The sequence below is a fragment of the Dendroctonus ponderosae genome, unplaced genomic scaffold (genome assembly GCF_020466585.1).
Source record: "Dendroctonus ponderosae isolate FM_Combo_2020 unplaced genomic scaffold, Dpon_F_20191213v2 Dpon_F_20191213_4, whole genome shotgun sequence".
NCBI classification, from domain to species: domain Eukaryota; kingdom Metazoa; phylum Arthropoda; class Insecta; order Coleoptera; family Curculionidae; genus Dendroctonus; species Dendroctonus ponderosae.
Genome location: NW_026018611.1, coordinates 9,221,710 through 9,237,893, shown reverse-complemented (window position 1 = coordinate 9,237,893; position 16,184 = coordinate 9,221,710). Strand labels below are relative to the sequence as shown.

The window sequence follows — 16,184 nt, the reverse complement described above, 5'->3', positions numbered from 1 at the left end:
TAATTATTATTATTAGACGAAAGTAAAAATGTGCTTTTACTGCTGTTTTGCAGTAGTTATCGAAAAAGCATAATCTTTAAATGAAAATTGCTTCGTATTAACAGATCAATTGTTTCATAAGATAGTCGAAAATTTTCAGAAGCAGACGTTTAGATAAAACTTTCATAATTTCTTATGATCAAGTAAGAATTATTTTACCTAACACATGATAAGAAAGCAATAAGATAAAACTTTGATTTATCATATAATTTTTACAAATTGAGTGGCATATTTAAAGCATCACGTAGACATCTATTACATAAAAAGTTGCAAGAATTAGCTTTCACCGTGACGTTCATTAAACTGATATATTTCGATTATACCGGCTTACCTTGAGGTTTAACATGTGGTCTAACACGTGCCTTCTTTTTTGTGTGTTCACCCAAAAATCATTGGTCAATGAATTTAAGTCACCTTTTCTTATCTTCAAATAGTAGTAGGTTTTTAATAACTGGGAAATAAATACCTCTACTTGGACATTAGTTGAAAAATTTAATTAATTAAAAATTCTATGAACTCCAAATTTCAATTAGATCATCCGCAAACATAATTTTAATTGTGGAAAAAATCGCTAACCAAAAAACACATTCATTCAAGCAGCAAAAATTAAATAGGGGAAGTCAAGCTTTGTCAGTTTAATAAAAGAACAATTGTATTACAATGGACGTTCCTCTGACCTTCTCCCCAGTCTCCAAACATCAGCTCAATGTTCAATTTTTCAAAATGCATTGAAAATTTCTTGTTAATCGAAAGGTGACATGTAATCTTTGATCCATTTCTTCTTCAAGATTTCGCTCAGATCTATTGCCATCATTGCATCAGATGCAACCGTGTTGCCCAATCCAGGATTAGGCAAAATGCTCGAATCACAAACTCTCAGACATCGAATATACCTCACCTCATAATCCGGTTTTACTACTGCACTAGTATCACATTCAGGTCCCCTTTTTAAGGATCCAGATATATCCGAAGTAGGAAAAGCCATATTCTGCACATAGCATTTTACGTAGTGTACAGAACAAAACTTGTAATTTCGGCAATTTGGAACCCGTATGTCTAACAGTTGTGCTCCGATAGTTTCAAAAGGAGGAGTATCCTGAAGATTGGCTACTCTGCTTATTGCCGATGTTAAAGCAATAAAATCTTCACCATCTGGATCGGTGAAGAAATTGCCGACTATATTAGGAATACCATGAAAATGGGTATCATTCAATTGTATTTGGCCTACAGATTTGGTTCGAAGTAGTGTCACCAAGAACATTAATATAGTCTGTTGCTCATTTGCTTTCAAGATGTTAGTGACGATTTTTTGATTCAATTGAAGCCCTTCCAGCCATGTTTTGATCATCCTGTCTCCTACTTTAAAGTAGTAATGATATACCGCAATGTTGGGCACATTTGGGTATGCATCTGTAGACATGAATGTTACAAAGTCATGGATGCCAACATTGGAAAAATTTCCACTTCTATATACTACATAGTCGAATGTATCTTGAACCAAATCAGTTTCGGTGTAATCTTCATATAATTGAGTGGCATTAAGCCCGAAAAACAACGGAACTGCAAGGTGAAAGTTCAGATTTTCGCCTACTCCTGGCATATTCAGCATTACAGGAATGTCCCTCTTTAGCAAGTACTCTTTCGGTCCTATGCCACTCAACAGCAATAATTTGGCATTGTTTATTGGGCCAGCCGTTAAAATAAGCTCTTTTCTAGCCTGTAGAAATAATCGAATGTTCTTAATTGTAACATTAACACCCTTAGCTCGTTTGTCAAGGGGATCATTCAGAACAATGCCTTCTACTAGGGTGTTTTTTGCCAGGAAAAAATTTGATCTGCCCTTTATAGGTGTCAAAAATGCTCTTCCCATGTGATACCTAAGAAAAGAGAATTGTTTTTTTTGGTTTATAAATTATAAAAATGATTTGCAAATGGATGGATATTAGTTGTATTTTTTTAAATTAGAGTCATTGTGAAGCAAAAAAACTCTATAGATTTCAAGTGTATTAAAATATACAAGTTGCAACTTTGGTACTTTCTTGTTTAGTGCTGCTGTTTATGCGAGGACAATTAATTGTACTTTCTATATATTAGTTTATTCCCCGCGGTGCATTTTTCTAAGCCCTAAAAACTGATAGAAATTGTGATGATTTGTTTTAAAACGGATTAAAAAGGCGAAACAGTACTTCTATTTGTTGAAGAAAATTAAACTCAGCTTTTAAATCAAAAGTAGTATTTAAAAAAATGCACTAGTTTTATATTGCAACCAACCGACCAACTAGAGAGTCAAAGAAAGCAACTAGAAATTTGACAAAGTTTAAAATCGTTCCAAAAACTCGAATGAATGAATCTTTAGTGATAGCATGATGATCGTGTTGCTTGAAATAGAAAACGAGCACATGAACATTTATTAATTCTTAAAAAGTTACTTTTATGTCAATTATGCAACTTTCAACAAACCTTTCACCATCTCTGATCGTCAAATAGCTGTTCCCATATCCAATAGAACTTTTTTGGCTATTATTGCTGAACCCGATACTGTGGTAGGCGTCTTGCATGGATTTTCGCACTATACTTTTCTGAAATACTTGTTCCAAATAAATTTCGCGTTTGCACATTAGGTCAAGATTATTAAATTTATCTAGTTCAACATGATTTTCTATACATTCATAGATCATTTGAGTCTTGTTTCCATCATCCAAACCTAACAAAAAAACAGAAACACAAATTATTTCAAAGCAATACCTTCAATTGAACGCTTTATCTACCTGTACTAAACGTTTGATAATATTAATTTTTTTAAAAATTCAGAAGTTTTTCGCCTAAAAGTATTATTGTTCTATTTTTTTGTCTTTCAAGTCGATTTTTATTCAATTAATTAATTATTTCAAACACACTTTTCACGTCTTTTTCTATCTCTTTCTTCTGTCTAGCGACAGATGAAAAAATGCAAAATTTCGCAAAGTTCGGCATGCTTCTGTTTGGACAAAAATGAAGTTTTTTCGATCTCGGTACCTAACGTTTATTATAAGCCAAATAACTCGAAACGTTTTTTCAGCGTTTCGGCAATCTCTTCTATTTACAGGGTGACCTAAATAGAAAGGTATTTTTGATCTTGCAGCGACAACTTTTCTCCTGTTCTTGGTTCGGTTTTCACGATCTTGAGCTGATGTTGAAGATAAAACATCAAAATTCAATATACAGAGTTGCATAAGAGATTATCCGAATCAGACGTTTCCCCGAAATCTTGGATTCTGGAGATTTTTTACTAAAGCGAAGTTAACTTTCAATATATCGTTCATTCGTGCAACTCGGTATATTGAATTTTTTCTTCAACATGAGCCTTAGGCTTTGCTAATCAGTTCAAAAGAAAAAAAATTACTGCATTACTAAAACGCAGATTTTTTAAAATCCACTCTGTAAATAAACATGAGCGTTAAATTCAAAAACTCTTTTCGAGATACGAGATCTGTGTTAATGCCTGTGGTGTATGAAATACGAGTATGTATTGTATGAGTGAAATATGAAAAAAAAGGCCACCTGGGAGTCCTTTTGTCTACCTGGGAGCCTGTGGATCTTTCACCAATTTTGCATTGTTTCATTTGTGACTCTGTAGGAAGAATAAAGCAACCATAATTTAGTCAGTTCCAAAGTTGGTCCAAATTTGTCAGTGTAACTTTTATTTTGTTGAACAGTTTAGTCATGTTTAAAGTAAATTAAAAAATACAAATTATTCATAGGGAGTAAACAAATAAATACAACTGTCGTAATCTTCCAACTTTACAAGCTACGAAAGTTGTTCAGGCTTTGGAATTTATAATAAGAAAAGGCTGTCACTTAATAGTCAGTTTGCAACCTATTTAATTTCTGCTAAGATGAGAGGGAGTTTGAAATTATGGCTCATCAGTATTAAACTTGAACAGATCCGGTAACGTCGGGAAATATTTATCCCGTTCATGTTTCACAATTATTATTTTATTCAAAATGTAACTACCTCTAATATAATGCATATTATTGATGGCGCTAGTTCCACCAACCAGCTTGCCCCTTAATATGTGGCATTGCTTATTTTTGTAGGCTTGACAATATTGCTTATTTTTAGCAATTGTGTATTGCCATGTATCAGTACTAGAGTCCAAAAAAGTTGGAAATAGACCAGGCACCTTCAAGTTGAATTAATGTTTTTAAGTAATAAAATAGGTAAAGTGAAAATCCCAATCTTACTCCCGTGGATGGTTGTGGGTAATCTCCTGCTTCAATCAGAAGAACACTCCATTGGTCTTGTTCGGAAAGGCGGTTGGCCAAAGCACAACCAGCAGCTCCTGCCCCTACTATGATAAAATCAAACACATTTTCGTCCTCCTAAAATTCCTCAAGTTATCAGTCGAGTTTTGAGCCACGTATACGTTGTTCTACTTACACGTAACAGCTTTTCAGAGCTATCCTCTGGATACTGATTTACATGTCCGATAAATTTTACATGAAAAAACAAAGCATTGATAAGAATCAGAAAGGCGTTCGCCAGTGCTCCTTGCAATGGAGTAACATCATATGTGATCACCCCAACAGCAGGCATATTATTTTCAACCACTCAAAACGCACTGAAGATTTAGAAGAAAAGCTTTTCCCTGCCCGGCTACAATATTTTGACAATGTTGAACATTGTGGCAGGGTTACACCAGTTACTGTAAGGTGTCATCAAAATATATTCTACCTTAAAAATACGAATGTATTCAATGTATTTGATGCATGAATTACTTCAAAGCTCATATTTCAACAGTTGAAAGCGATTGGATTTGACGCGACTTAGCTTAATATTAATGAAAATGCAGTTTGCGAGCGAATAACGTTTATTTTTCCTTATGAAAGCTTTAACGGTTTTTTAGACATTCTAACTCAAACATACTTTTTGTCTTTCTTAACAGTGACTAGGCAGACTCCAACAATTTTCTTGTGGCCTATAATATTGATGTAGTTTCCAGTAATTGATGTTTGATTACCAATAATCCATGTTGCGATTTATAATTGGCGTTTTTTGCATTGCCATTTCTAAAACTGGGTTCTCAGCCTCCTGTTGTGGAAGGCGAGTTTTACTTTGCGGATCTGAATTTCTAGCAGCATAACTTTCTTTATCTGGAGATTCTGCACCTGTGAATTTAAATGATTTTTATGGGTCGGCAAATTTGCTGACGTGTTCTTACCTTCACTGCTTCTGTCATCAATTTTCTCATCCGATTCTTCACTGCTAGACTCATCCGAACTGGTATAGGGTTTGTTCAGCACTCGCCAGTCCTCTTTTATCATATCAGCAGCTTTCTCAGCTACCATAATAACGGGGGCATTCGTATTTCCATTGGGTATGTAGGGCATTATACTGCAGTCTACAACTCTGAGATTTGTTACTCCTGGAATTTATTACAACATTAGTACAAATTGCTCACAAGTTGGTCTCTTTTTTACCTCTAACTCGCAATCTTGGATCTACCACGGCCATATAATCATCATCCGGGCCCATTTTGGCAGTCCCCACTGGGTGGTAGATAGTAAGGGTGTAATGGTAAGCCAAACATGTCCAATATTCATCAGATAGGAATTCGAGATTGTGACAACCGGGCATTCTATAGGGGTTAAATCTTGCTCTATATTTTTTCATTGTTGGAGTTTCTGTCGCTATCTTGTGCGCTAATTTTGCTCCTTCTACCTATTGTTTTATAACTGGATTACTCAAAGCTGCCACTTCTTAACGTGGTCGATTTCGTTATTTAAATCGTTTATATTATAATTTGATCAAACATTTCATTATTTGAGTTGAAAAATTCTGGAACTGTGGTTTTACGGTTGAATATTTTGCATGCATTTAATATCAGGTATTTTGACACTGAGCTACCTTTTTTGATGAATTCAAATACTTACCAATACTTTAACATCCTCAGGATGATTAAAATAATTCGGGTAAATCAATATTTTCGAATCGGGATTTTTATCTTTCAAAAGGAGCCTGCCCCGACTTTTGGGTCTGAGTAAAAGTGTTAAAATCTAAAAAAATTCATTGGAAGTGCTGTTTACATTGTCTTAATTGGCCTTTACAGCTATTGTTAATATTACTGCAACATCTTTACTTACAGAAAATGATTCTTTATACAAGTTTTCTTCATATACTGCTGAAAAGACGTCATCCTTTAAACCTGCAGCTCTTTTACTGAATAGGCCACCATCAGAACTATCTGAGTAGGGGGCAAAGAAATATTGCACATCGGGCCAATCGTCTTCGTAGTCGGCATATTTTGTATTTGCAAATCCCATGACCTAAATAACACAAGCAATTATATTTGATTATTATAACTATTGCAATAGCAGCAGCAAAACTATTGCAAATTAGTACTAGGATTAGTTCAGAAAGTGCAATCGCGAAACACCAAATCGCTCGAACAACCCGGTACAGAGTTCCCTTAATGAGACAAATACGAGAATGAAATCAACACTTTTTGAAAAAGCTCAAATGGAAAAAAATTACGCCCGAGCAGGGACTTGAACCCTGGACCCTTGGATTAAAAGTCCAATGCTCTACCGACTGAGCTACCCGGGCTGACGCTCAGGTACTTCTGAAAATATGTTATAACCATTACGTAGCACTTTTTGTGATATTCTAACTATTTGGTTGCTCAATTTTTATTTTGACCTGATTTACATTAATAACTCACTATCTGCAACAGTACATCAAATTTTGATTATTTTTCTTAAACGCCTTGTGTCACATTAAACCAATGGATTGCTGAACACCGGTATAAATTGAGCAGGAGTTAATTAACCGAATACGAGAAGCTGCTCGAGAAGGAGAAGATGATTACACAGGCACTTGTTTGGAGTTAAAGACTCAAATGTATGTTTTTGTAATTTGTAAACAAATTAATAATTCGAGGTTATGAGTTTCGAGGTTATAGGTTCCGTCATTCAACAATTCCTGTTGTATTTACCGTTCATCCTTGTCTATCTTATTGTCACTTTCTATTGAGCCATGGTTACTGGAGTTTTAAATAATTACGAAACAAGAGGTATTTACGAAATGTTAATTAGGCAGATTAACTTGAAAAACATTTTTGTCGTTTTTGTAATAAAGTTTTTTGCAAGTTTCTCAGTTTTTAAAAACAATTAATTTTTTCCGTACTCCTAAAACACCGCCAGACAACACCAGCAGAGGAATGACGCCAATTTTGAAACACCCTGTATACAGGGTGATTCAAAATTGGCGTCATTCCTCTGGAGGTGTTGTCTGGGGGACTCTTGGGAGTACAGAAAAAGTAGTAAAAAACTAAATGTTATTAAAAACTCAGATATTTACACAAAACTAGATCAGAAGGATGGCAACAATGTTTTCCAAGGTAATCTGCTTAATTAGCATTACGTAAATGCCTGTTCCTTCGTAATTATTAAAAACTCCGGTAACCACGGATAAACATGAAGCAAAGAAAATAAAAGAGACAGTAACATGCGTTGAGGTTAGGATAACGGTGTCACCTTGGGGTCAATGCTGCGATAAAACCCCCCGAGGCCTGCCATCTTTTTGGGGCAAATAAGTGATATATCTAAATAAGTTACAACTGTCATCCAGTTCGGCATTTTCCCATGACTAATCGCATATTCGCAAATTCGCTGTTGGTTTACATTTCGTGAAAGTCGCAGTTTGACAAATACCTGTTATTATTGACAAAGGCTGCCTACCAGTAACTATCTGTTAATGACAAAAAACATCATTGCCGCTTTGGCTTTTCATCAAACAATTGTAGAAGAGTACGTTTTTAATATAAAAAATGTTCGTAATTTGACACAAAGATCGTAATTTTTCTTTTCGAATGCTTAAGTATTCCAATATGCCACCAATTAAACGTGGGACCTTTTCAAAATAATGCTTAATAACAAAGTTAAAATTCGATCTTCAACTGTTAATATCTTCTCCAAATTTTCGAAAAAAAAATGTTCAATATTTTTCTCGCACTCTCTAAGTGGGCCCCTAGATGCCCTTCAAAGAAGTACATATATTACTTATTATAACTACACCTCACGGGCAGAAAGACCGTCCGGCTCGATAGCCCTCTTCGTATGGGCGAAGTAAAGATGTATATTACTACTTCTACGAGAGTGAAATCAAAACTTTTTGAAAAAGCTCATTTGAAAAAAAATTACGCCCGAGCAGGGACTTGAACCCTGGACCCTTGGATTAAAAGTCCAATGCTCTACCGACTGAGCTACCCGGGCTGATGATGAGGTACTTCGGTACATTTTGTTATAACCATTACGTAACACTTTTCGTGCTGTTGTAACTATTTGGTTGGTCAATTTCTATTTTGAACTGACTTACATTAATAACTCACTTTCTGCAACATCATATCAAATTAGGCCCCGGGAATAGACAACACGAAAAGTAAAGTAATAAAAAACCCCTAACTCCACAAACGCACGAAGTCATACTGAACTTTCGCAACAACTGCTTTAGAACCAACACGATACCAGAAATCTGGAAAAGGAAATAATAATTCCTATCTCAAAAACCGGAGAAGATGACACAAAATTTCAGACCAATTACTTTACTTCCGGTACTAAGTAAAATATTTGAAAACATTATAAAAAATAGACTTCAACAACTAATTGGACATCACATACTTCAATACCAATGTGGCTGTTTGACAAATTCAAACAAGATTGTTGAAGCCTTTTACGAAAATGGGTGAATACCCTGATTTGAATAAATCAAAATGCATTTCGTGCACTTCGTGATTTTTGTGGTCAGCATAAACGAGCAAATGTGTCCACAATCAGCAGGATTGTGCTCAAATTTCAGCAAACATGGTCTGTAGGAAATGCGAAAACACTTGTGCATGCTCGCCCAGTTCGTTCTGCCGAAAACATTGCTGTGGTTCGCGATAGTGTGGCAGAAGAGCCGTCAATCTCGACTCGTCGTCGTACCCAACAAGTGAACATCTCACGAACATCACTGATGCGAATTTTTAGTAAAAATTTGAATTTACACACTTACTAGGTTCAATTGACTCAAGAGCTAAACCTACTGACCATTTCAAGCGTCGTCAATACACCGAATGGTTGATTGAATAGATAGAAGTTAATGGTGACTGCACAAAGAAAATCATCTTTAGCGACGAGGCACACTTTTGTCTTAGTGGATTTGCTGACAAGCAGAATTGCCGCATTTGGGCAAATGAGAATCCACGAGTGATTGTTGAAAAGCCGATGCATCCAGAAAGAATGACTGTTTGGTGTGGTTTATGGGTTGGCGGTGTCATCGGGCCGTACTTCTTCAAAAATGAGATCGGCCCTGCAGTTACTGTGAATGGTGTTCGCTATCGCGAGATGATAACGTACTTTTTGTGACCAGAAATTGAGGATATGGACCTGGCATAGATAAAGACTGATGAACGATATGTGGTTCCAACAGGATGGTGCCACTTGCCACACAGCCAACGAAACAATGGCTCTTTTGAGCGAGAAATTCAATGGTCGTGTTCTGTCAAGTCGTGGCAACGTTAAATGGCCACCTTGATCATGTGATTTGACACCGTTCGACTTCCTTTTTTGGGGATATTTCAAAGACAAAGTGTACGTCAATAAGCCAGGAACAATTCAAGAGTTAAAGGATGAGATAATTAATAAAAAAGAACCTGAATTATGCCTCAGTGTGATTGAACTTTGGACCATCGGATTCGGGCATTTGACCGATATTTTGTTTCACACATAATTGTCATGGATCCTTCTACCATATTAAAAAATATCGATGTTATTCTCTGAAAAGTTTTTGTTTTATTTACAATTAACATCGTGCGTTTAAGTTGGACCACTCTTATCACTATATTTTTTGTAGATATTATTATAACTGCGGCTCGCGGGTGGACAGACCGTTCGGGTCGACAACCCTTTTCGAATAGGCAAAATAAGGATGTATACTACTACTACTTCTACGACAGTGAAATCAAAACTTTTTGAAAAAGCTCAAATGGAAAAAAATTACGCCCGAGCAGGGACTTGAACCCTGGACCCTTGGATTAAAAGTCCAATGCTCTACCAACTGAGCTACCCGGGCTGATGCTCAGGTGGTTTCGAAAATATGTTATAACCATAAAATAGCACTTTTCGTGCTATTGTAACTATTTGGATGCTCAATTTTTATTTGGACCTGATTTACATTAATAACTCACATTATGCAACAGCATATCAAATTCTGATTACCTTCCTTAAACGCCTTTCTCATTTATGTTCTTTGAATTTTTCAGTTTATTTTCTCTTAATTATTCTTACAGTATAATTATCTCGTTATGGTACAAGTAATTTTCATAATTTAGCATTTTCCAACATCGCTGAATTTACTATCTACAAGGTTGTCATTAAAAAGGCCGAATTTACTAAGTTGTGAAAATTTACAAACTTTGAGAGCCAACAACAATGCATGTTTTATGATACAAATTTGAACCATGCACTGTTTTGAAGTTTTAAAGTAAAATCTGTTGATTGTCTAACGTAATCGAATTACACAGTATACTACTTTAATTGAAAAATCAAATACAATTAATTTTAAATCTTCAATAAATCTGCTTTTCAGCCATAAAATTAAAAATTGGAACTATAGGTAAGACTCGTCGTTTTTTTAAATTAATTAATTAATTAATTAAAGTTTAAAAATCGTTCCATCCACTTGGATGGAACGATTTTTGAATTCTGACACCACTTTTTATTTGAGCATAAAAAAATAATTGTTGTCTTAGTTAAAAAATATGTTGTTCGTGTATCTTGCTTTATACCAGCTTTATACGAGCTTTTCAATAAAATTGCTCAAATTAGATACACTTTACTGCGGTAAAGACAACTTGCTTTTAAGCGGTTTGTAAGAGTGTAGACAAGGAAAGTAACATGATGATATTCATATTCGCTCAGTCGCGTTTTTGAAGTCAATCAACATCTAGCGAAACTTTTCAAAATTAGATTCAAAAACTATTCCAACCTCTAGTGTCTTTCTATCTAGAATGTCTCATGCGTTGAAAGTTTCTACTGGATTTTTCTGTCAGGCAAAATTTGTTTGTCAGTTTAGTTTTTTAGAAACTAGGAAAGAGTTGGAAACTGTGTTCATTTGAAGGTGTAAATTATTTTTACTATTAAGTGATTTCTATGTTGTTCAATAATTATGAAGGCAACTGCAATGCTTTTTATCGCATTAGGTCCGCCCAGCCTATAGGCTTTTCTTACCTCGCATACAGGTAACCAGTAGACAGGTCCTGACTTATTGTTTGCAAAGTCATTGACAGTTTCAGTGGAAAATACTTTAGGTAAACTGAAGCTGCATGTTTTGTCTGCATAGTATTCGCCTGGGTCGAAAAGGTACGATGCGCCACCCATGGCTACGTGATCTTGAAGATTCATTCCTACACCTGGCGAATGGATTAACGGGTCAATACCGACTTCCTCCAAGTGCTCTTTAGGTCCAATACCAGCTAAAATAATACGAGTCGTTTAAGTTAACTCGCTCTCTCCAAAATACACACAATTTTGGATGGTGTTTAAATTCTTGCCACTTTCTACTTACACAACATTAATAAGTGAGGGGAGGCGAGAGCTCCAGCGCTGAGAATAACTTCTCGATCGTTATAAACGGTTTTCTCCAGTCCAAATTTTGTAAACTTGACTCCATAAGCTTGATTATTATCGTTGAGCAACACTTTGTGAACATGCGAATGTAAACTCACATCCAAGTTGGGACGGTCAGACACGGATCTAAAATGTTTTAATGTCTTTTTATTGAATCGCTTTTATGGAATCCTTATATGTTCTTCATTTCTTTCTGCCTTTTTTTTGGAGAACAACTTAGATTTTGTGATTTTGTTTCATGAAAATCTACTTTGAATGATGTGTGTGTGTGTTTGAAGTAGAGGATCAGTCAAGAAATCCCAATAAACAGAAAATTCAGTTGCAAAACAACTAATCCTATTTAATATTTCTTTATAAAAACATGTTTTCCTTTGTCACTAGATGTTGATTCTAAAGTGCAGTAAAATCATATGTTTGTACTTCAATTATTTATTTTGTAGTGTTTTTTAAACATGAAACGAGGCGCGGAAAGCGAAATATCTACCTTAAAAATGCTTTGGCTGTACTACACCGCAATCCATCTCTTAAAGTACCATGTGACAAGCTAAATCCAGTTTGATATTCTCCATTTATATCTCTTATATCGTAACCAGCTTCTCTAACTGCGTCAAGCCACCATTCGGACAAGGGAGATCGATACCTTAACGATTAAAGGTATATTTAAAAGTAAACTTTTACATATTTGCATTATAAAAGTTTCAGTTAAGTACTTCATTAAGGCTCAATTTGTATACATTTCAACTTGAACGAAATTACCAATACTTTTAATTTTGAGAATCATGTAAGTTTATACGCACGCAATTAGAAAATCGGCCAGTTGAAAATTGAAATGCAAATTTTTATTATAATCGAACTTATGAAGTTGAAATGAACTATTTAACTCAATTTAATTGAAATATAGCTTAAAAATGTGTTTTTCTTAATCGAGTATTATTTTAACACGCACACTTTTTTGCAATGTTATATGATATGCCTTGTCAACCGTTTGTCAATAATGCAAATGCGAGCTATTATAATTCACCTGAATTTTTCAACTGTTAAATAACCACCTGTTCCATGGTAAGGATCTTCTCTGTATTCATCGATAGTCATGTCTTCTGATTTTTTAAAGTACGGCAACACCTCATCAAAGCTCCAGCCTGGATTTCCGATGTCAGCCCATCTTGTAAATATATTTAAAAATTAAAATAAAGGGAATTACATTTGATGGACCCTAGAAGGGAACTGTAAAAGTTACAGATGATCACCTGTCGTAGTCTCGCCTGTTGCCTCTAACATAGAGCATGGCGTTTAGAACTGAACATCCTCCTAATACTTTTCCTCTTGGCCAGTTACACTGTTCATTAACCATTGCTTGGCAATACTTATCACCTGGTTCTGTCTAAGGGTAATAACATATTGCTAGGTCAAAAATGTCTAGTTTAATTTGAATACTTCAGGTTCCATTCATTTCTTTCTATGTAAATTCGCTCCAAAACTCGTATTTATTAGAGTAGAGGCTTGGATACATACCAGATAAATTGCTTTTTGCATTTCTATCCGAGCAAATTAGTTTTTTAGAACGATATTGGACCGAAATAAGAAACATAGGTTAAGGTGCCCATATTGAACTAATTTTTCTAAAATTCTGCCTATAGTATCGTGAAATTTGTTGTTAAAATCACAAAAGCGTTGGATATATTTAATGCATAAAGAATGCATTAGACATTTAGGAACACAAAGGTCCGTATAACTAGTCCTTAACATAATTGGGAAACGTTGCTCCAATTGAAGCACTGGTATTTGAACCTACGAAATTTTCATAGTAGTAAGGAATATTATTTAATGAAATTCAAAAAACATAATCGTAGCACTAAACGATATTTACAGGTAATAACATTGAAAGAACATTTTATTCTTAAAGGGAAAAATTACTCATTGGGTGAACTACAGAACTTTCAAGTTCAGCCTTATGCGGGCTTCTATCTCCTTTTGCATACCTTTGCTTCTTTTGCTTGGCACAATTTTCAATGGCTTCGGCACGGAAGCGATTTCATTCAAACTACTAAGAAACACATATTTTGATGTAGTTAGTAACGACTTATCTGTGTCGATGTCTGGTTTATTTCGTACAAGTGTGGAGAATGCACATTGTACTAATTTATTTTTTAGTCCGGACAAAGAAATGTCATTATCACTACGACCATCTATCGAATCCGGATGATTCATTTGTCTGAGTAGGTTCCGGTCCCTTTTTTCCGGTAAATCAGAATATTGAAGAACATTTTCTTTATTAAACTGTTCGAATATATTAATTGAGGTAAGCTCAGATTGACGCAGCGATAAACATGGGTGGTTCTTCATGAAAGTGGTGTTATTTCTTGCCAGCAGCTTTTTTCTCCTTATTGAGTTGATGAGCAATCTCATTTTTTTCAGCTAAATCAATGACAAGTTTTCAGATATCAGCTATTGTCAATCCAAAAAGCCAGTCTGCAAACTAAGCTGAACGTTCAAAAAATCTTTTTTAATTTTTTAATAATTAATAAATTTAGTTTTAATTTCTTTATCAAATGTAGGATTTCTTCCAAATGCTCTCTTTCGAGCCTTTGCTTTCTTTCTTATATGACGAAATAATGTTGATTTGGAAATATTGTAATCTCGACTGCACTGATTTAATCCCTTTTCATCATTTTTGAATGCTGCTAACGCTTTCTCTATATCCACCGTCGAGCAGTTTCCATAATTTTCACGTTTCACCATATAAAATAAATAGTAAATAATATTCCATATCAATACCAGTTGAGTATAGTTGCCTAAAACTACACGCTGCAATTCCTTGTGTAGTTGCCTAAATTGAACCCTTGTTTAAAATTGGATAAGTACTACTTAAGGAGCAACCGATAGAAAATTTAAAATATAACCCTCAAAGTAAAAAAATAATAACTTGTAAAATATTTTACTAACTTCACAAGGGACCTTAATAACCTGACATGTATCTATGACTATCATCAAAGGTGCTCTACCTTAAGTGTTTTCTTTATAAACATACACATAATTTAGCTACTAACTTGTTAAACTTGTTAACACGATTAAAAACGTTTCGCATGAAATCGAGATGCTAGCTAGCGATTTAACTTCTCTATGGATGTTCATCTAAAATTGAATTTGTAGAGAGCGCCCCGTATGTTACAAATTGCAAAACTCAAAGGGGTTCAATATGAGCAACTTTACGCTACTATTTGAAAATAATCTGAACACTGAAGACATCATTAGAACTCGTAGTCATTAAAATTATTATTTTGTGTGAAATTCGATGTTTATTCACAAAGACGTATCTTGCCTTATATTTCCAATCAAAGGGCGTTAATTGGAGCGCTGGAAACATCATAGGCATGTCTGTTACACTGATCTCGTCCGGACCAGCTTCAATAAGAAGAACACTCCAGAACGGATTTTCCGACAATCTGTTCGCTAAAACTGAACCGGCACTGCCTCCTCCAATTATGATAAAATCATAATTATCTTTTATTTCCGTGTACACTGTATCTCTTATACGATTATCTCTAAAAATACGCCAATGTAATCAAATAACAGACCTTTGTCAAAGTAAAGTGGTTTTTAGAACAAAAATAGTCCAAATCAACCTAGACACAATCGGCATTAAACTGCAAATCTTACGATCTGCATCATGCGATTTTAAAGTTCGCATTTTTCTGAGGAAAACTTTACGTCCAAACTTCGTACCTGTCCAATATATCTGGTCTTTGATTTAAAGTTGCAGAATGCAGATATAATAGAAATCCCAATCCAGGTCCTAATGTTAAAGCCATTCTCGTAAGAGAGTACAAGTTCATTTGCTGACTCACTCCGGCCATCTTTAAGTATGTTTTGTGCTTTTCTAAAACTTAATTTCAAAGGTTATTTGGCTTTCATATTACAGTACAGCAAAAATGTATCAGAATATCGAAGAAGAACCTTAATTTTTAATTTTTAAAATATTTTTTTTTCAAACATTGCTGTATCCGAAAATTCAAACCATTTTAAGACACTAATTCCATGCAAGAAATGCGATAATTAGCACATCGTCGGTAACATTTAAAATACTTACTGCGGAATGTAGATTATGTTACACCTTATTTCACATTTCACTTACATATGGGTTACTTGGTCAATTTTCAATTGTTTAGTGTTTTGTTACAATGTTATTAAAATGGGTATTTGTTTTCAAACTTTCGTAATCGTTTCGAATTACTTACGAATTTGGACCGCAATGAGCAGTCCGCAATTTTGTGTGATTAATTCAGGTATGTTCCCATCTAGAAATTAAAAATGCTCCAACACTACTTCATCAATAGTAACCGCTGCTACTATTGGTTTTTGAACATGTTTATGTCATATTAATCCCATGGATCTGGATTTATTTAATATTATTGATAGATATTCTGTACAAATTGTTTTATAGCTATTAATCATATTTCACCCGTTGCATATTTATAAATAATACAATGAATAATTTTACT

The 16,184-nt window shown here is 34.7% G+C and overlaps 2 protein-coding genes and 3 non-coding genes across 5 annotated transcripts; all 5 read right to left on the bottom strand.

Moving 5' to 3' along the window:
* Positions 1 to 659: 659 nt before the first annotated feature.
* On the bottom strand, positions 660 to 4,719 carry LOC109544225 (glucose dehydrogenase [FAD, quinone]). The gene is made up of 5 exons (XM_019914294.2): positions 4,460 to 4,719; positions 4,264 to 4,401; positions 4,034 to 4,202; positions 2,500 to 2,743; positions 660 to 1,916 (listed from the first exon to the last, which is right to left on the bottom strand). Exons 1-5 carry the CDS (start codon positions 4,613 to 4,615, stop codon positions 782 to 784), a joined length of 1,842 nt encoding a protein of 613 aa, XP_019769853.2. The 5' UTR covers positions 4,616 to 4,719; the 3' UTR covers positions 660 to 781.
* A 152-nt stretch (positions 4,720 to 4,871) lies between these two features.
* Positions 4,872 to 16,068, bottom strand: LOC109544232 (glucose dehydrogenase [FAD, quinone]-like). The gene is made up of 12 exons (XM_019914307.2): positions 15,409 to 16,068; positions 15,005 to 15,227; positions 12,933 to 13,066; positions 12,707 to 12,847; positions 12,170 to 12,325; positions 11,624 to 11,811; positions 11,287 to 11,531; positions 6,163 to 6,345; positions 5,953 to 6,075; positions 5,500 to 5,740; positions 5,241 to 5,444; positions 4,872 to 5,187 (listed from the first exon to the last, which is right to left on the bottom strand). Exons 1-12 carry the CDS (start codon positions 15,537 to 15,539, stop codon positions 5,036 to 5,038), a joined length of 2,121 nt encoding a protein of 706 aa, XP_019769866.2. The 5' UTR covers positions 15,540 to 16,068; the 3' UTR covers positions 4,872 to 5,035.
* Positions 6,553 to 6,625, bottom strand: Trnak-uuu. The gene has a single exon. It is a non-coding gene; the product is annotated as a tRNA-Lys (tRNA).
* On the bottom strand, positions 8,220 to 8,292 carry Trnak-uuu. Its single transcript has one exon. It is a non-coding gene; the product is annotated as a tRNA-Lys (tRNA).
* Positions 10,057 to 10,129, bottom strand: Trnak-uuu. Its single transcript has one exon. It is a non-coding gene; the product is annotated as a tRNA-Lys (tRNA).
* Positions 16,069 to 16,184: the final 116 nt, after the last annotated feature.